Here is a 16,553-nt window from a genome sequence, read left to right on the forward strand (position 1 = left end):
AAGGATAATGGGATCAGCTTGCAGAGATCTGGGTGCAGTCTATTCTGGGGTGACGCGTGCCAATGCCCAAGGTGTGTCTGATCCAGAAGTGACCAAAAACCAGGTCTGTGATGTCACAAAAGTCAAAGGCTTGGAAAGTGAGGTCAGGGGCTGACCATATGTGGGGCTTAGATTTTATTCTGAGTGCCTTAGGTCACTGCTGTTGTGTCTTCGTCCATGGTGCTCTAACACCGTTGCCTGATGCCACAAGTGCCTGTTAAGAACTTGAAGTGTGGCTTGTCCAACTTGAGATGTGAGTATAAGCTGTATTAGTTTCCAAGAGCTGACGTGACAAAACAGATGCAGACATGTTCCACCGACAACATGCGGATGTGATACCATTTTGGTCTATTTGGCTAGATGGCCTATTATTAGAAGTAATCTCGTCTTCTTCTTTTGACTTTTCTCCTGTGCCTGACATAGTCTGACTGTCCTTGCTGCTCACAGCACTGTCCTGGGAGTATCCTGAGTTTTTGTTTGGTTTTGGTTTTGGTTTTTCGAGGGTTTCTCTATGTATTTTTGGTTCCTGTCCTGGAGCTCGCTCTGTAGACGAGGCTGGCCTTGAACTCACAGAGATCCACCTGGCTCTGCCTCCTGAGGGCTGGGATTAAAGGCGTGTACCACCACCGCCCGGCTATCTTTTTTTCTTTTTTACTTGCTTGGTAACAGCTACCTCTTCACTGGCTCACACTCCCCCTTGAGACCCAGTACTTTATCTGGTAGACAGAGTCCTTGGGAACCAGGTGCTTAACTTGGGCCACCTGGGCCCACATTGCACCTTGTATCCAAGGCCTCCACAGCTACGCTCCCTAAGAGATCTTTTTGGTGACCTCAGAATGCACATGGTCCAGGTCAGGGGTACGTGGAGGTAACTGCCCAGGAACAGTCCTTAGCCAACTAGGAGCCGGAGTGGGAGAGTAAGTACTCCAGCCTGCTTGTTTGTCCTTGGAGGTCCTATTCTGAGATGTGTTTCATAGCATCTTCCAAGGCTGCCAGTGGGGTGATCTCTGGTTGCCATCTGTATACCCTGCTCTTTAATACATCCAAGACTGGCTTCTTTCCTGTCTTGGTCTTACTTCGCTGTTGTCTACTGGGGATCAACTCCCAAATATGCTCTTGTACTCAGAGCCTTGTCTCGGGCTGTGCTTCTTGATGGACCCAGTCTTAGACCTGTATCCAATAAACAGTTCAGTAGAGGAGAAGAGGACCCCTCAACTCCGTCCTGTACACAGGCTGGTTGCCCATGTTTAGGGCATGGGGGTGGGGTGAGCATCACAACAGATTCCTTGGCTAGTCTGCTTTGGTCTCTAGACCTCTGAGCCCAAGGACAAAGAGCAGGGACATTGAGTGTGTCAGCTTTGGGGTGTGTCGTCTTTCTTGTGCACACACCCAGGAGGATGGTTGAGTCAGAAGCTGAGTCAGTGGGGCAGCGCCACTCAGGAGAGCATAGTCCTCTTGGATTAGCCAGGTCATGGGGCTCAGGGAATGTCTGTCAGCAGGAATAGGGCAGGCACTGTTCCCCACATACAATGGAGTTGAGATTTTATGGGTGCCAAGCCTTTATTTTTTTTCTAAAAAAACCATGTCTAACTCCCAATATATGAAGCTTTTGTGGTTTTGTATGGATATATATATATATATATATATATATATATATATATCTCGTAGTTCTCCAATATATATATGTATATATATATATCATATACGATATGTATATATCGTAGTTCTCCAATTTTCTAAAGCCAACAGGTACACTGCAATTCATTCTAATTCTCTCTCTCTCTCTCTCTCTCTCTCTCTCTCTCTGTCTCTGTGTGTGTGTGTGTGTGTGTGTGTGTGTGTGTGTGTGTGTGTGTGTTTTCTGAGTGTTGTGCTGGGTAGTTTTATGTCAGCTTGACACAAGCTGGAGTCATCAGAGAGGAAGGAGCTTCAACTGAGAAAATGTCTCCATAAGATCCAGCTGTAGACGACCCTGTGGGGCATTTTCTTAATTGGTGATTGACAGGGGAGGGCCCAGCCCTTTATGAGTGATACCATCTCTGGGCTGGTAGTCCTGGGTTCTATAAGAAAGTAGACTGAGTAAACCAGTAGGCAGTGTTCCTCCATGGCCTTTGCATCGCGACTCCTGCCTCCAGGTTCCAGCCCTGCATGAGTTCCTGTCCTGACTTTCTTCAGTGGTGGACTGTATTGTAGAAGTGTAAGCCAAGTAAACCCTGTGGTAGTTTGAATGCGATTGGCCCCCATAATCTCATAGAGAATGGCACTATTAGGAGGTGTCGCTTTGTTGGATTAGGGTATGGCCTTGTTGGAGGAAGTGTACTACTGTGGGGGCAGACGTTGAAGTTTCTTATGCTCAAGATACCACTCAGTGTCACAGTCCCCTTCCTGTTGCCTTCTGATCAAGATGGAGCCAGTACCACGTCTGCTGAACATTCCAGCAGGCCATGCCCATTGTATTTATGCATGCTGCCATGCACTATGCCATGATGATAATGGACTAAATCTCTGAAAACTGTAAGCCACCACCTCCATGCAATGTTTTTCTTTATAAGAGTTGCTGTGGTCATAGTGTCTCTTCGCAGCAATAGAAACCCTAACTAAGACAGACCCATTTCTCCGCCAAGTTTTGGTCAGGTTGTTTCATCACAGAAATAGAAACCTTAACAAGTGTTTCCCCTGCATGTGTGTATATGAACTCTGTGTGTTGCCTGCTGCTTGCAGAAATCAGAAGATGTCATTGGATCCCCTGGAACTGGAGTTACAGATGGTTATGGGCTACTTTGTGGGTGCTGGGAACCAAACCTGAGTCCTCTGCCATGTTGTTCTAGCCAAGCACAAAGGGCCATGTGACCATGGATTGAACCTTCTGAAACTGTAAGCTCATAATAAACCCTTCCCACCTTAGGTGGGGTCTGTGAGGAGTTTTGGTCACCTCAGAGAAAAAGGGACTAGTACAGGCAAGATGGGCTGAATCATTGGCTGCTGGTGATTAGAGGCTCTCAGCAGCCCCTTTCCTTCTCAGGGCTCCTGGAGACCACCCTGAAAGAATTTTGCCCTCCAGTCAGTGATTCACCTTATCAACACGTGAAAGTCACTCTTCACTCAGGATTCCACAGGTTTTAGGATACCTAAGACAGAAATGGGGGGCCAAAGGCCAGATGCAGATCTTTTATTATGGCATATCAATTATCTGATAATGGATGAGAACTCATGGAAAGATTTTTGCCTGGTGAGTTGTCTGGATCATGCCATTATGTATGTTGGCATGGGTGCTGGAAGGATGGAAGGAAGCAGGGAGGTGACAGACGTTGATATGCAGAACTGCTGGTATGAATTTGCTCATCAACAAATGTGCAGAACATGCCCATTCTATTTATGGTATGCCCTGGTTAGAGCCAGGCTGAGCCATCTCAGCATCAAACTTGTTTGTGCCCACTGCCAACTTAAATCCTTCCCTGGCTTTTAGAACAGAGACGTGCTTCTTTGCAACAGTATTCAAGGCCTCCCCCAATGCCCCTGCCTAACCTCTGGCATCTTCTCATCCCTCCTCCTTGTCCCTATGTGGTCCTCACACTCACTTATCTGCACCACCTCATATCTGATGTGGTTTTCAGTCCCCCGTGTACTTGTACCCACTGTGCATATGTATGCATAGTTAATACTATACAATGTGAGCTGATCAAGAGCCAGCTACTTTCTACTGAAGGTAGCTTGGCATCATCTGCTCTGTGCAGTCCTGCATTCTAGTACCCTCTGCTATTGATTTTTTTTCTCTGTGTCCCAGATACTTAATTTTCCTGGTATTCCAGTGACTTACAGACATGTGTGGGGCACCCTCTCTGAAGGAACTGAATAGTTAATGGAAGGTTTCCTGCTGGGTGTTTCCTAACATTGATACAGGCCTCATCTTGGTGCCAGATACCCTGTGTGCATCTTCTCTTCGCTTCTTAGACCATTGGCACTCCCATAACCTTGTTTCTCAGAGGCACAAAGTGAAGCTTAAAGAGGTTAACAGAGATGGTACCAGGACATTCACTTCTGGCAATCAGACTTCAGCATTTTTAGGTTGCTGAGAGCAATATTGTCTTTTATTGTTCTACATTATGCCATAATTGTCTGTTTATGGGGCTGCCTCCTGGTATCAGTCAGGGTCCCAGCAGGAAACAGATGGTACACTCAAAATAGGAATGATTGAGAAGAATTGGATACAGGAAGAGAGGGGGCAGGAGGCAGGGAAGCTACAAGGGAGAATGGGGATATCCCCGGCCCCTGTGGAGGTCTCTAGAGGGAGGAGGTACCTCTGGAAAGTGGTACCTAGAGAGGTTGTATGGGGAGGGCCCTCAGACAGCACCCACATGGCTAGATCCTGCAGAGGACAGGAAGACACACCTAGAATGCTCTTCCTCCAGTCGTGTGTTAGCGTGTTGGTCTGAACCGAAGCAAAAGCTGAAGAGCTAGAGACCTGCAAGGGTAGAGTGGGCCTGGCAGGCTGCCTGCTCTGACTCATTGGCTGCTGGAGAACTTAGGCTTCTGCCTGTCCTTCGCTTTTACACCTGTAGCATGTTGTGCTGTGATGAACAGACAGGAGGGGTTTGGGCAGGGTGAGGAAATGGAGAGGGAATCAGCTTGAGGAAATAAGACAGTCTACAGGGTCTGCTTGTTGCTCACACCTGCACATGCTCATAGGTTTTCTTAGTTTGGATGTTTGTGCCTGTCTCTCCATGCAGCGCTCACGAGGGAGATACTTGCAGAATCCCTCCGACTTTCAACCTGTCCTTGTCTTTTCAGTGGCGCTCAGAGAACTTTTTATAACCACTTGTTCCATTTCAGTTTGAATGTGAATGTGGAAAACAAGGCTTCCCCCTCCTCCTCTCCCTCCTCTTCCTTCTCCTCTTTCTCTTCCTCCTCCTCCTCCTCTTCTTTTAATTTAAGAAGCAAGTAGGTAGATGCTGTATTGGTTTTACACCTTCTACAAGAAACGACTGTGATTTCTGACTTCATTGGGCCTCATTTGGCAGCCTCTGCCTGAATTCCTCAGATAACAGCTAGAAAATCAGCTGTAGTGTAGAGTCCACTGGGGCTGCCCTGTGTGGGCCTGGATGGTGCCCTCAGGGGGGACCCCGCCTTTCCTGGCCCAGCCCAGATGTGTGGACATGTCTCCAGTCTCAAGGGTAGTGTTTATATCTGTGATTCCACATTTGCTGGCTGAAGGACTGGAAATAAATGAAATTCCTAATTGATGATAATTCCTTTTTCAAAAGCTTGGTGCATGAAGTTGGGTGTGTTGGGACAAACCTGCTAGATGGGGTCGAAGTGTGGGTCTTCCCTCCTATTGTTCTATACAGATAACAAAGAAAAATTGCTGTGGCTATGACATCACAGATACTTTTCAGGGCATATACATTTTAACCTTTTTTTTTTTTTTTTTTTACTTAAATTTTCTCATCTGTTGACTGGGGACCGTGTTATAGCTCTCACAGGATGGCATAAGAATGAAAGGAACTTTAACAGAGGGAAAGTTCTGAGAAGTGGTAGGTGGGCTGTAATGGGAGTGTCCTTCCTTTCCCTCTGATAAATGCCAGTGGGAGCCACTTGTCTATGGGTTATTCCCCCCCCCCCCCCCCCCCGTGTGTCTGTGTGTCTGTGTCATACATGTGTGCACCATGTCCTGAGCACAGAGATTGGAAGTCAGCTTCTAGAGTTGATTCATTCTCTCTACTGTGAATTCCAAAAATTGAACTCCAGCTGTCAGTCTTGCATGATCTTTCTGACCCTGCCTGTGGTTTTTGTTCAGCATCTGTAAAATCCTTTCAGTAAAAACCGACTTATTTCCTGCTTTTCTTCCCCCACTCTCTCTGTCTCTCCCTCCCTGTGATGGTACGAATGAGAATGCCCCCATAAGCTCATATGTTTTAATACTTGGTCCCTAGATACAGGTAAAACTGTTTGGGAAGGATTAGGAGGTGTGGCATTGTTGGAGGGGGTGTGTCACTGGGAGTGGGCTTTGAGGTTTCCAAGACTCCTGCCATTCCTACCATGGTCACTGTTTCTTGCATATAGATCAAGCTGTGAGCTATCAGCTGTTCATGACACTATCCATGCCTCTTCTCTGCCATCATGGATGCTAACCCTCTGAAATTGTGAGCTCAATTAAATGCCTGGTTTTTGTAGGTTACCTTGGTCATGATGTTTTGTTATAGTGATAGAAAACTAAGATAACTCCCCTTTTCTTTTCCTCTCTCCCTTGTTTGCTACTTTCCACTCATCTTTTTCCTTCCCTGCCATCATTTTCCTCCTCCCTCGTCTGCTCTTCCACCCATGGAAACGGTCAGGTACCTTGAGGTCTCTCTTTTCAGTCAACTCTCCAGGGTCTTTTCATTCATAATCTATTCTTGCAGTGACCAGTAGATGGTTAATCAGAGAGAGTGCACAATGGCCCAAGAATCAGCACTGAGACTGAACACAAGTCAATAACCATAAACCATGCTTGACATGGCCTGAGGTCCTTTGAGACCAGTATATGGAACAGTTAGGAAATGAGAAAGCAAATGCGAATGTGCAGTTGGGAAAGGTACATGGCAGCTGGCATGATTTGAGCTCTTGAGCTAAGGTAGAGATTTTGGAAGGGGACTTTGAGGGTGGATGCTCTGAACAGTTATACCGCTGTCAATGGGATGAATTCATATGTACTTGTTATCTTCTTCGTATGAAAATATGTCAGGATGCAGGCTGCACTTCCAATTCCCAGGGCTGGGAGATCAGGGCCCCAGCACCATGTAAGGGGTAGGATTTAGACTGTGCTTGTCCCGACTCTCACGGCTGCTCTACTTCCCCAGCATGAATCAAGTGCTGAAAAGCTTCACCAGCTTTCTGGGTAGAGCAAAACTGTGTACTCAGTAAAGGCAACAGGTAGAAAAACTTGTGGAAAAGTGATTATGCAAGACAATATAGCACTTCTCAGCAGAAGCACGGCCCTGGCTAAATGCCTTCCTGCATTCCGAAGGGGGTGGGGGCTGGATGTATTCTGTGGGATTTTGAGTTGGCAGTTTCATGGTTCACAATGGGAAGATCTGAGGTTTAAACACTAGAGTACACTGTGCTGCCCAGATCAAGTCTATCCCAGATCTACAGGAAATCTTCCTTGACTCTTCCGTGATTCATTTGCTCTATGGTGGAGGCGGAATTGAATCTGGTGCCAGAAATAGTTTCCAATGTGGACATAAGTACTTAGTAGCTGGCTGAGGATGAGCAGGCTTAGCCCCTTAAAACTGCCTCTCCTTCCAAGGCTGGGCAGAAGATGAAATGAGAGACATTGGAAAGAGGTTTTTTCTTGCTACATGAACTAAACACATTAATTTCCTTCCTCTTTTAGCATCTCTCAACTGAAGACTAGATGGTAGTAGTTGGCCATTGTTGGAAATAGATATGTGTTAGAGTCAAGTCAACTTTGGCATAGACCTGCCAGTCAAGGTACTGAGGTCCTTTAGTGTCTCAGGGTGTGGAGCTATTTTCTGTCTAGAACACTTTGGTCTGGTTTTAGAATAAAAAATAGACGAGATATTCATTCTCTCCCTCTCTCTCTCTCTCTCTCTCTCTCTCTCTCTCTCTCTATATATATATATATATATATATATATATATATATATATATATATATATCATGTGTATGTATGTGTTAGTGCATATGTGTACACATGTTTCTGGAGGCCAGAGGTAAGCCTCAGGTGTCACATCTTGTCCACCGTGTTTTCTGACTTTCTGAGACAGGGTTTCTCATTGGCCTGGGGTTGCTTTTTATTGAGACATGCTGACAAGCAAGCCCGGGAGAGCCTCCTGTCTATGCCTCTTCAGTGCTGGGGTTATATGTGTCCGTGCTACCACACCTGGCTTTTTTACATGGACTCTGGGAATCGAACTTGGGTCCTGATGCTTATATAGCAAGCATTTTTTACCAACCGATCTCTCTTCCCAGCTCTCTGAAGCTGCAGATTCTTTTCTTAAGCCTGTACAAAATTGTGTGTTTGTGTTCCCACGCGCACGTGTGTATGTGCCTGCACATGCACACAGTACTGCTATGAATCTTATCACACATGCCTCTTGATGTTGTAAGCGTGCCTAGGTGTCATTAGCCAGATTTTAGCAATGAGGAATTCAGGTCTGAGCCAAACTGAGCTATGTGCTCTATGCCAGGCAATCTCTCAGTAGCCACAATGAAATTATCCCATATTTCTTTTATATTATTATTCTTGGTTCTAATAGGCCTACATGCAGCATGGTACCCTAACCATCTCATCACAACCCAGGTCCTTCTTTATAAATCACAAAGACTTGCCATTTTTTTTTTTCATGTGATCATTGGCATGAGGATTGGATGAGTAGAATGGGCTGTCCTCATGTATTCAGAATTTCTTTTTGTAGGGTCATGCATTAGCAAATTTCTAGTTTGCAGTTGGTAATTTTTCTTCATTGTCTCTGCTTTTTACTATTCACAGAATGACTGCTGTGTCCACCCTGCTGAAAAATCTAAATCCAGCAAACCAAACTTTTGTCAGTGTATTAGGTACTTTGTTGCTGGTGAAAGAAAACCAAATTTTTGTCAATGTATTAGTTACTTTGTTGCCGATGAAAGAAAACCAAACTTTTGTCAGTGTATTTGTTACTTTATTGCTGGTGAAAAGAATTTAAGGAAGGAAGAATTAATCTTGGCTCAGGTTTGAAGGTGCAGTCACATCATGACAAGGAGGACAGATCCAGTTGTGTCTGCAGCTGGCTGGTAAGCCAGTACCCGGGAGCCTCCTACCTCCATCTCTCCAGAGCTGGTCACGTGGAATGCACAGTCGGGGAGCAGAGAGTGATGAATGCTTTTGTTCTGTTAGCTTTTTCCTTTCTCTTCAGTCCAGGAGAGCCCAGGAGGCTAGTGCATCCACATTCAGGGTGGGTTTTCTCTCCTCACTTAGGCCTCTCTAGAAATGCGCTCACATACCCAGAGGTATGTATCTTTTGTGACTCCAAATCAGGCTGTGGAGATCACCATCATTTGACGAGTAAGAAAGGGACAACTGGGGACACCTGAGGGATGTACCTACGATGACAGCCATCGACTTTGTTCTTTTTCCTTTAAGCACGTGGGTCTCAGCAAATGAACTTTGTCAAAATGAATTTGCTGTCCAGGGACCTGTGTGATTTTCTTTCTGGTTCCCATGTTCTACAAGAGGAGACTGAATAGCACAGGTGTGTGCTGTCCTGTAAGCGGAGAGGAAACATTCTACCCAAGATCTGGAGATGGAACAAAGTCATTTGACCAGAATTCCTTCTCTCAGACCACTGCCCGTAATCCCAGAGAAAACCAGGACTTTAACCTCCAAGGAGTTTTACTTGGATTACAAGCTCTAGTCCTTGTAATATGCCCAGAATTGGATGCATCCCACCACAGGGGGCGGCGGCGGGATCTGTATGCAAAGATCTTTCCTTTCTCCAAAGGCTTCATCCTCACTTATGTCACTGTGGGTTGAATTCTAAAGAACATGAGGCAAGCAAGGAAAAGCTGTTCTTGACCCACTAATACCCAATCAGCTTGCTGCTGGATTATAAATAACATGCCGTCTGATAAATAGCACACGGGCCGTAAGTAAACAGCTAAACAAATAGCCGAGTTAGGATCCTATCTATTTCGGCCTCGAGAGAACTGCTGCTGTTTTTCTGGGCTCTGACCTGATTGTACTGGAGAGCCTGGGACAACACTGATTTTAAACCATAGAAATCTTTGGGCTTAATCATCTGACTGTGTTTGGAATCAGCCCTGCCTCCGCTCCCTTAACCAGCGGTGCAAAGGTCGTGTAAATACATTTGCTTCTTCAGAACTCGGCTCTGTGGGAGCTCCTTGGCTCCTCGGAGGCTGGTTTGTGGAAGCAATTGCTAAGATGGAATTTAAGTGCATACAAAATGTAATGTGTGTGCATGGTGAATTGAGACCAGTCTTTTCAGCAATTCTATAACTCCACAAAATAGGCCTTGGTGAGTGTCTTCCAAATAGCCTAGTAGGATCTCAAGGCCTCCAACATAAAATACCAACTGTAGAGCACAAGCTGGAAGAATGACCATGGTAGAACGATTTTAATTTGACTCCTTTTAAGATGAGCTGTATTTCATTCTTGTTTGACTCAGTATATACTTAAGCCTCACTTATAAATTAGGGTTACATTTCAACTATATGTAGACAAAGTCCCAAGTAACAGTAGTAATTAGGTATAACACACACACACACACACACCAAACACCAAACACCAAGCCAGAGAAGTATGGAGAGAATCTCTGGCCAGGTACTCTCCCCATAGTTACCAGAAAACTCAGACTTTTCTGTTTCTCGAGTTCTACTCTCTGGGCCTACTGCCTCTTGATCTAAAGTGGCTCCCGAAGTGTCAGCCATCACATCTGCATTACAGACAGTGTGATAGAGGAAAGGGGGAAGGATGATAGGGTTCCTCCTCCAGCCAAAGCAGCTCTTAAAAAAGAGAGGGAAAAAAATGTTAATTACCAAACAAAGGCTTAGGTGTCTTTATGGCATTTCCCCGCCTCAGTGGCTTCCTTTCTGCTCTCATGCTGCGTGTGTTCTGTTGTCCACCCTTCACTTCCTCAGTACCCTTGTGTCTCCCTTCACAATCCCCTTTCTGGCTTCACAGCCTATATCCATACTCACCTCCACATATACACATAAATATAACCATTTAACGTGAGGCTTCTTCGCATAGGACAGAGACCATGGGATATTTGCCATTATGAGTCTGAGATACTTCGCTTCATGCTTCTCCAGATGTAACACTTCTCCGCTGTCACACCTGATTTCGTAGCTACGTTTGTCTTTGCAGCTGCATGAAATTTCACTGTGTTTATGCACCACAGTTTCATGATCCATCTATCTGTGGATGACTACTTAACCGGTCCCATTGCCTTGCTATTGTGACTAGAGCGGCAATGAACATGTGTTGATGAGCAGGATGAGCAGGCATCTCTGTGGTAGGCTGTAGAGTTCTTCGGGCCTGTGGTACAGCTGGGTCACATGGTACCTCTAGTTTCAATCTTTTTAGACCTCCACCCCAATTTTTGTAGTGTCTGTTAATGTACTAGTTAATATTAGTTAGTGTACTAGTTAATACTCCCAGCTACTCACACACGTTCCTCTTTACCGCATCCTCAGCAACACTTGCTATTTTCTCAAGGACAAACTTTCAGGCTGCAGTGAGATGAAATTGCCCAGTATTTTAGTTTGCAGTCCCCTGATGGGTAAGATTGTTGAATAGTGTGTGTGTGTGTGTGTGTGTGTGTGTGTGTGTGTGTGTGTGTGTGTTGGGCATTTGTGTTGTTTCTTTTGAGAATAATTCATTGGCCCATTTATTGATTGTCAGTTGTTTTTTGGCGTTTAATTCTAACAGTTTTGTGTATTCTAGATAATAACACTCTGAAGTATAATTCTATAAAAAGGCATTTTCTGGCTGGGCGGTGGTGGCGCATGCCTTTAATACCAGCACTCAGGAGGCAGAGCAAGGCGAATCTCTGTGAGTTCGAGGCCAGCCTGGTCTATAGAGTGAGCTCCAGAAAAGGCACCAAAACTACACAGAGAAACCTTGTCTCAAAAAAACCAAAAAAAGAAAAAAAAAGGCATTTTCCCCAAAGTCCTACATAGCACTTATGCTTAACTCTCACTGGCTAGATTAGCCACAACAGCCATGAGAGAGGCTGGAGCAGACATCTTTTTGCTGACTGTGCTGCTTCCTTGGATCAAATTGGAGCCTTGTTATTGAAGAAAGAGACCAGATAGAGGTTATGTCGCCTCCCTGGCACACCCAGTGGAGCACTGTTGCTGCAGTGGTTGAACATGTGGACTTAGGGTGTGTGTACAGCATTGGGTCCATACAGAGTGGGATTGCTGGGTCATGTGGGAAAGAATTCCAGGTTGCTCCCAAGCTGTGTCAGCTCATGTCCCAGCAACATGTGTTAGTCCCAGGTTCTCGTCCTCGGCAGTACTTGTGACTGTCCATCTTTCTGACTGTGGCCATCCTGCTGAGTGGGGCCCATGTGGTTCTGATTTGTAGTTCCCTGGTGACTCATGTGGGACATCACTTTGTGGTTACCATCTAGCTGGAGCAATGTCTGTTCAACTCCTTAGCCTGTTTTGAAATCAGCTATTTGTCTTTTTGTTTGGGGTGGCAAGAGTTTATAGATTTTGGAGTCTACCTTTGTCAGAGATATGATTTCCTGTATTAGTTCCTTTTCCAGTTGCTGATGAAAGCACCTTAGGTGGAGATTTACTTAGCTCCTAGCCTCATGAAGGGGAAGGCCTGTTGAGTCACATGAGATCAGAGAGAGGTAATGCTTAAAAGAAAAGGGTGTAGATAGAACAAGATGGGAATGTAAGCAGTGTTCTAAAGCTTTGTCTGAACCTCTGGTAATTTTAAGATGCTAAAATTAGGGTAAATAAAAGTTAGTTTTTAAATCCAAACATGAGAGAAAAAGTCAGTTTACACACACACACACACACACACACACACACACACACACACACACACAAACACGTATGCACACACACCAAAACAAACCCTAAGAGATTGAAATCAGCCCCTGGAATCATTCAACAGTAAGGTCTCTGCATCTATTAAGACAGCAGTTTTAGGACTAGGGAGCTGGCTGTGCAAATGTGGATACCTGAGTCAGATCCCCAGAACTTGTGTAAAGGTTAGGTGTGATGGTGTGTGTTTGTAATCCAGGGCCAGAAAGGCAAAGCAGGAGAGGGCTCCTTGGGGCTTGCTGGCCACCCAGTCTAGCCAAATCAGTAAGCTCTGGGTCCCATTGTTTTAAAAACTAAGGCGGATAGTTCCCAAGGAACTCTGCTCAAGGTTAACTGCAGGCCTCTGTGTACATCTCTGCCTGCCCCCCAAACACATGCACTCAAACACTTGCAGAGCATACATGCACACCTTCATGTGTGCACTCAAATCAGCTCCCCTGCCCCAGCAATTTTGTAAGTTAGTATGTATGATACTTCTCCACCTCTAAGGCCAGAACAAAAAGACTAATTTTAAAAAAAGCCTTATAAAATAAAATTAAAAAAAAAAAAGAACAGACGCTAGATGCGTCTGTCAAAGGGTTCGCTAACAATTAGAAAGGTTTTACTTTTTTTTAATTAGCACCCCTAGTGTGATTTGGAATGTTCACGTTTGTGAAGATTGCTAACCAGTAACATATGCTAAGAAAACTCTGCAGCGGGTGGGCAATTTTTCTTTTTTTTCAAATGAGGTAATGCCCTATATTTCACAAGACTGCTAAAATTCTGATATGATACAGGTCATTTTATGTGGGTTCAAATATGTTACAGGTAAAATCACATTTTCGAAAAACAAAAATGAGAAACCAACTAATAGAAAACATCCCTGAGAAGGACCTGCCACCCAGGACTGGTGGCCCTCCGGAAGCTCTTGGCTTCTCAGGGGCCCGTGAGACACAACCAGTAGCATCCTAAGTTTTAGGCTTAGTTGTCACATGCTATTAAGAAAAATCACCAAGTTATGGGATGTTATGGCCATAGGTAGCTCAGAAAGCATCTGCCTCAGGCTTCTGGTTTCAACCACAAAGGGGGGGGGGGAGGCCAAAGGAGGTGAAAAATTTTGGCCAAGAAAAAGGAGCCAGCCTCCCTGGCATTCCACATGACAGACATCTCTATGCCACCATGTACTGAGTTGTTTCTTCTTGAGCCGTGTTTCAGATGAGCAGTCGCTCATGAAAGACAACTTTTAAGAATAGGTCTCGGGTCGGGAAATGGTTCTGTGGATAAAGGTGCTGCTTGCCATGTATACCTGGCAACCTGAGTTCAGATCCCAGAGCCCAGATCAAATAGCTGGATCTGGTAGTGTGCATCTCCAGCCCCAGTGCTCCTGTGGCCAGATGGGGGAGAGAGACAAGAGAACTGACCTGCCTAGAAGCTCGAGAGCCTTAATATGTAGCACCTAGACAGGAACAAGGGAGACAGACCCTGACTCAAACAAGACGAAAATAGACTCCCGGAAGTTTTTCTCTGACCTCTACATGCACACTGACATGAATACCCATAGTCACACAGATTATACATACACACAGAAATGTACAACACACACACACACACACACACACACACACACACACACACACACACTCCACCTGGGTGATGTCTAACTGGGTTCTGGGTTAATCAGACGCTTAGAAATCCAAGTCACCTTTGCCTGGACTTAGGTCACACTTTAAAATGAACCTTTTTGTATTTGAACAGTTCCTTAATTAGTCCCTGTGTACACGGAACCCGTTGATGATGGGCTCTGTCTTATGCATGACTTTTAACCCCTGAACAATCTAACTTAGTACCTGTTTAGAATTTCAATAATGATAGCAGTAGCTATGTGTTAGGGACAGCACTGAGCACCTTGCAAGGATAATCTTGTTTAAACCTTTCAGCACATTTACAAAAGAGGTCTTGTCATAATCCTCCTTTTAAAGGTTAAACAATTTGGAATGAAGTAACTTGCCTAAGGTAACAAGCCCTGTGAAGCAGCAGTGTTGGCACTGAACCCAGGTGATCTGAATCCAGGTCGCACAGTGGAAAGATTAGGGACTGTTTGAGAATGGTGGGAGCAAAAGTCGGCCTACTGGGATTCAACCTAATACCACCCAGACCCACTGGAAAATGTACTGGGGACTTGGGAGGCAGTGATCTCGTCTTTGAAAATGACCACGCTGGGTGCTCATCATAAGAGCAAAGGAGAAGTGTAACCTGCACTCTGTGTGTGTTGGAAGGCCGCCTTGGGATGGGAGAAGAGGGAGTGTGATTATGAAAAGGTCACAGTTTACTCCCTATATGGTGGCTGATAAGGAAGGGTAGCTCAGGCGGGCTTACATGTATTGGCTTTGGAGAGCAGGAAAGAAAAGGGTGGTAGTGATGATAAGATGGGGAAGAGAATGAAAACTGCAGGTGAGTGCTGTTGCTCAGAGTTCTGCTTCTAATTACAGTGACCGCATGCCACTTTTATACTGGTGCAGTGTGTGTGCATGCATGCGTGCATATGTGTTTCTTACTTTCAAACCCAGAGCCTTACGTAGTACGAAAGAGCCTACCCCTGAGCTATAACCCCGGCCCTCATTACAGTTATTAATAGCAGAAACATGCCTTCCAGGCATTCCTTGATACTTTGATGCTATGATTAACATTCTGTACTAGAGATGGGAGTTTCTTACCACAGGGTCTTTACTACCTCCTTAGACATGGAGCTGGGAAACTCTTGGGAGGCAGGGCATCTGGCCCTGGATCCCACACACCTGCCAGGAAATACCGAGCCAGTCACCTGCCTGCTTGGAAATCAGTTGCCTCGTCTGGAAAATGGAAGTGTTGGAAAGCACATTACCCTGTAAATTCTCTCTGGCCCCCATAGTGTGTGGTGATAGATAGTGGAAACGACTCTCCTCTCCCCATTTCTCCTGTCCTAAGTCTTCTCACACCCCTCCCTTGGCAATGTTTTCTCATTCCTTCATTGGTCTGCTGTCATTCACCCTTCCCTCCCTCCAGTAAATAGCTCGTAAGCATCTCGAGCCTGGGTGCTCAAACAGTGAGTGGGTTTCCCGCCTCTGTCTTCTCAAGGAGTTCACAGAGTGAGTGGAAAAATAAAAATATTTGAAAAGGGGCCAGGGAAGGGGTCCATGAAAGAGGTATATTCTGTCTTGAGATAGCACAGACATGGCCATGATTAAGTGTGATCAGTTAAATTTAAAACGAAACCAGTTCATCCAAGATAAAGAGAAACCTGGATATCATATAAGTAGTCCACCATTTTTCAGGGGTGTGTTTCTTTGGCAGAAACAAAAACGAGACTTGAAATCCCAGACTTCTATAGATCACAGGTTTTTAGGAATCCTATAAAACACCATAATTTTTCTTCTCTGGAGGTTGTTTTGCTTATATTGGAAATGATGCATCTCATAAACAAAGGAACCAGTACAGTTCAAAACACATTTATGGGGAGCCCACAGGGACCTGTGCTAGGCAGAGCCTTCTGGAGGGAAAGAAAAGCCTGCAGGGTTTGGAGTCAGACAGACTGAATAGCATTGCTCTTTGTAATACCTGTTGACCTTGAACAGGCTGTGTGTCTCCAGTTCTTACAGCTGGAAATATGCCAGCTCTCTAGGTTCCTGTGAAGGTTTCAGGAGACGGTGCTTATAGTTCCTGAGGGATGTAGGTGAGACAGAAATGGACAAGGCTTCGGAGTGCCCCTGAGAATTGACAATCTGGAACTTGGTAGTGCAGGAAACTCAGTAGGAAGCTCTGAGTTCTCAGCCAAGCCTTGACGTGGACAGAGCTACTCGTCGCTGTAGGAAGTTCACAGTTTGCTGTGTGTACCTGAGTCTGAAGTCTGTTGGAACTGTGCTGGTATTGCTCTGTGGTTTATGACAGAGGGAAGAGGCTGTTATTGAGAATATCCACATGCAGATTAATCCCCAACC

The 16,553-nt window shown here is 45.2% G+C and overlaps 1 protein-coding gene across 5 annotated transcripts in view; it reads left to right on the forward strand.

Moving 5' to 3' along the window:
• Window positions 1-16,553, forward strand: part of Asap1 (ArfGAP with SH3 domain, ankyrin repeat and PH domain 1) — a 279,840-nt gene that overhangs the window by 17,499 nt on the left and 245,788 nt on the right. Inside the window, exon 1 of one of the 5 annotated variants that reach the window (XM_059247918.1) lies at window positions 178-292. The exons of 3 other annotated variants lie outside the window; for them this stretch is intronic. In XM_059247918.1, coding sequence (XP_059103901.1) covers window positions 291-292 — 2 coding nt within the window. In that variant the 5' untranslated portion in view covers window positions 178-290. Of the gene's footprint in view, window positions 1-177; window positions 293-868; window positions 957-16,553 lie in introns of those variants that run through there. One more of the 5 variants, XM_059247919.1, reaches the window with a different exon arrangement.

The sequence above is a fragment of the Peromyscus eremicus genome, chromosome 20, assembly GCF_949786415.1.
Source record: "Peromyscus eremicus chromosome 20, PerEre_H2_v1, whole genome shotgun sequence".
NCBI lineage: Eukaryota > Metazoa > Chordata > Mammalia > Rodentia > Cricetidae > Peromyscus > Peromyscus eremicus.